Raw genomic sequence first — 3,948 nt, forward strand, 5'->3', positions numbered from 1 at the left:
ACTGTAGTTCCTCCACCTGTTTCATCCCACTGTAGTTCCTCCACCTGTTTCATCACACTGTAGTTCCTCCATCTGTTTCATCCCACTGTAGTTCCTCCATCTGTTTCATCCCACTGTAGTTCCTCCACCTGTTTCACAACACTGTTTCATCCCACTGTAGTTCATCCAGTTCCTCCACCTGTTTCATCCCACTGTAGTTCATCCACCTGTTTCATCCCATCCCACTGTAGTTCCTCCACCTGTTTCATCCCACTGTAGTTCCTCCATCTGTTTCATCCCACTGTAGTTCATCCACCTGTTTCATCCCACTGTAGTTCCTCCACCTGTTTCATCCCACTGTAGTTCATCCACCTGTTTCATCCCACTGTAGTTCCTCCACCTGTTTCATCCCACTGTAGTTCATCCCACTGTAGTTCCTCCACCTGTTTCATCACACTGTAGTTCATCACACTGTAGTTCATCCACCTGTTTCATCACACTGTAGTTCATCCCACTGTAGTTCATCCACCTGTTTCATCACACTGTAGTTCATCCCACTGTAGTTCATCCATCTGTTTCATCCCACTGTAGTTCATCCACCTGTTTCATCCCACTGTAGTTCCTCCACCTGTTTCATCCCACTGTAGTTCCTCCACCTGTTTCATCCCACTGTAGTTCATCCACCTGTTTCATCACACTGTAGTTCATCCCACTGTAGTTCCTCCATCTGTTTCATCCCACTGTAGTTCCTCCATCTGTTTCATCCCACTGTAGTTCATCCACCTGTTTCATCACACTGTAGTTCATCCACCTGTTTCATCACACTGTAGTTCATCCACCTGTTTCATCACACTGTAGTTCCTCCATCTGTTTCATCCCACTGTAGTTCCTTCACCTGGTGTTTCACCTCCTGGTAGACCTATACTCTGGTCATTGTTTTCTTCTTTATTAAATTATTTAAATCATTTAAAAAAAACATTGAATATTGAAATATAGGAAACTATTTTGTCTCCCCCTCTCTTGCTAACATCTACTTCCTCCTCTCCTGAAGGACCTCCCTCGTTCCCCGGTGGCTCCACCCCTGGAGTCGTGTTTCCTGCGTCCGGCGAGGCCAGCCAACCGCCGCCCCCCCTCCCGCTGGGCAGTCCGTTCTCCCTCCTCCTCCCCCCGAGGCTGGCACGATGTCACAGGGCGGAGGTTCACCTTCCCCATGTTGACTGGGACCAGTAAGATTGAAGCCACCTGTATGCTGGAGCTGGACGAGACTGGACCAGGAACAGGAACAAGACTGGAACCATCGTCTTCTGCATGATAGAATCGTTGCCCATTACCCTGTCCTCCTTAACTCCCTTAACTTGCTCAACTCTCTTCCTCCTCTCCTCCTCTTCCCCTCCCTACTCCTCTCCACCCTCACCTCCTCCTCCCTGAGCCTGTCCAGACTGGGTACCTCAGACCCCCCCCCCTTCTTTCGTAGGAAGGAGTTGTAAATCGGGGGCTGAGACCCTGTAGCACCAGCTGACCAACCAGGAAGAAAAAGAACTGGAACTTAGAACTCTGGAATGAAAATGACCTGGAATGTACTGTAACCATGACATCAAAAACATTGTCATCAGAGGTGCCTGTACTTGATTTACTCGTAGTTCCAGCTGATATATGTGTATATGTATGTTAGTCTTATAATGGAAACTTTTTGAGGTGTTGAAAGAAAACATTAAAACCGTTATTATAATACTGGTACCAACATGGTTTTACAAAAGTTCTGTCTGTTTACCTTTAGTTTATTTTGCATTACATATCATTTGTTATATTCTGTGTTTGTGTAAATTCTCGGGTAAAACTTTTTTCTTATTAAGTTGACCATACTTTATGTTACTGTTTGTTCCTTTCAAAGCTTGAAGTCAGACTACTCAGTTGTACTGGTAGAAGAAACAAACTAAACAAACACTACTGTTTCATGATGTCATTTACGATGCTAAATGTATGTATGTTTTTATTTCTATAAGTTGAAGTGAATGTTCAACTCGGTAAACGTGTAGGAGGAAACAGGGAAAATAGCAACTGAATAACTTTTCTGCATATGTGGGGAGGCAGTTGTTGAATGGCCCCCTACACCCACGTTCAAAAAACATGGTTTAATTATTACATATTTTCTTTAAAGAGCAAGGTTGGGTTGTTGATGTTGGGTTATTTGGTGCTGGGTTATTGAGCTTTGACCCTGCGGGTCAGATCCGAAGACTGGGGGCGTAGGTTACTACGGCGTGGCATTCGGATAGTTATTTTTAGCCACCCGTGTGAGTAAATGTTGTTACTGTTCATCTGTTCTGTTGTATAGTTATCACATGTAAAAGTTGAACATGGATTTCAATGAGGTTTACAGAAATGTACAAGTTCCCTAAAAGCCTATGCAAATCCAATTGCTAGAATAGATATCACCTTATTATACTATGTAATGAATAATCTTCATATTCTAGAAGAATGTGTAAAATACAACAAAAGGAACCATTTAATTTGCAGTGTGTAAACTTAGAGACATGTTCCGGGCTGGATGTGTCAATGTGTAGTTCATACATGCATATTCTTGGAGCAGACTTACTGTCTTACCTCAATTAGCCACAAAATCCCTAGTTTGAAAGTGACTGTTTTTTGGGGGGAAGCTCTGCTGTGCCATTTTCCCAAAATGTTCCCCCCCACGTCGGCCAGACCCCTAGCAATTTGAGTTCTAGCTATTGATCTTCAGAGCCTAGCTAGCAAGATGCACACACAGCAAAGGGAGGGAGAGGGCAGTGTCATGGTGCACATATGTGAAGTAATAATATGTGAAGTAATAATAATACTCACTAACAATACTTCTCTCTCTCCTCTCTCAGGGAGAGATTTTTCAGGGACCACTTTTGGCTCTTGAACGCTACTATTCAGAACTACTGGATAAAATGCAAAATGACCCGGAGAATCTCTTTAACACGATACACCGGACTGACATTTACTATCACGGGTGGCCAATAAGATCTAACTGAAAGCCAAGCCCCTAATAAGCCACGCTTCCTGAAAATAACCCGAAGGATAACATTCAAAAAGACCCAGCAGCTAGATCATCCCAGTATACCCAATTGATGATTAAATTAACCCATGTTTTGGGTAATCCCAAAACCCCAAGATGTTGTGTTTATTCATGCAACCCACATGGCTGCGTCAAAATAACCCAGCGTGTATTCTGTCCAATATTGTACCCAGCACTGGGTTACCAAAGAACCCAAATTTAGTTATTCAAACACAGCATTTAAAAATACATTTTTTAGAGTCGGCCATGGTCTAAAGTAGTGCACTACGTAGAGAATAGGGGACAATTTGGAATGCAAGCATATCTGCATGCCTTTGGAAAACACACTTTAGTGCATATGTACATACAAGCTGCTGCGGTCATTGTGCTAGATCACCCAGCTTAGATATAAAAACTAAACTAAGGCTAGGATTTACGAGGGAGCCCCAGGGAGTCACCGTTGAGACCAGTGTCTCTTTTACGAGGGAGCCCCAGGGAGTCACCGTTGAGACCAGTGTCTCTTTTACGAGGGAGCCCCAGGGAGTCACCGTTGAGACCAGTGTCTCTTTTACGAGGGAGCCCCAGGGAGTCACCGTTGAGACCAGTGTCTCTTTTACGAGGGAGCCCCAGGGAGTCACCGTTGAGACCAGTGTCTCTTTTACGAGGAGCCCCAGGGAGTCACCGTTGAGACCAGTGTCTCTTTACGAGGAGCCCCAGGGAGTCACCGTTGAGACCAGTGCCCCAGGGAGTCACCGTTGAGACCAGTGTCTCTTTTACGAGGGAGCCCCAGGGAGTCACCGTTGAGACCAGTGTCTCTTTTACGAGTCACCGGAGCCCCAGGGAGTCACCGTTGAGACCAGTGTCTCTTTTACGAGGGAGCCCCAGGGAGTCACCGTTGAGACCAGTGTCTCTTTTACGAGGGAGCCCCAGGG

At 45.1% G+C, this 3,948-nt stretch overlaps 1 protein-coding gene across 2 annotated transcripts in view; it reads left to right on the forward strand.

Annotated features, from left to right (window-relative positions):
- LOC112241076 (microtubule cross-linking factor 1) overlaps positions 1–3,676 on the forward strand; it is a 163,007-nt gene extending 159,331 nt beyond the window's left edge. Inside the window, exon 19 of one of the 2 annotated variants that reach the window (XM_042307838.1) lies at positions 1,031–1,119. Coding sequence is in view for 1 of the 2 variants with exons in the window: in XM_042307836.1 (XP_042163770.1) it covers positions 1,031–1,291 (261 nt within the window). In the remaining variant the exon portion in view is untranslated. Of the gene's footprint in view, positions 1–1,030 lie in introns of both variants that reach the window. The other variant, XM_042307836.1, reaches the window with a different exon arrangement.
- Positions 3,677–3,948: the final 272 nt, after the last annotated feature.

This window comes from Oncorhynchus tshawytscha, linkage group LG28 (assembly GCF_018296145.1).
Source record: "Oncorhynchus tshawytscha isolate Ot180627B linkage group LG28, Otsh_v2.0, whole genome shotgun sequence".
Taxonomy (NCBI): domain Eukaryota; kingdom Metazoa; phylum Chordata; class Actinopteri; order Salmoniformes; family Salmonidae; genus Oncorhynchus; species Oncorhynchus tshawytscha.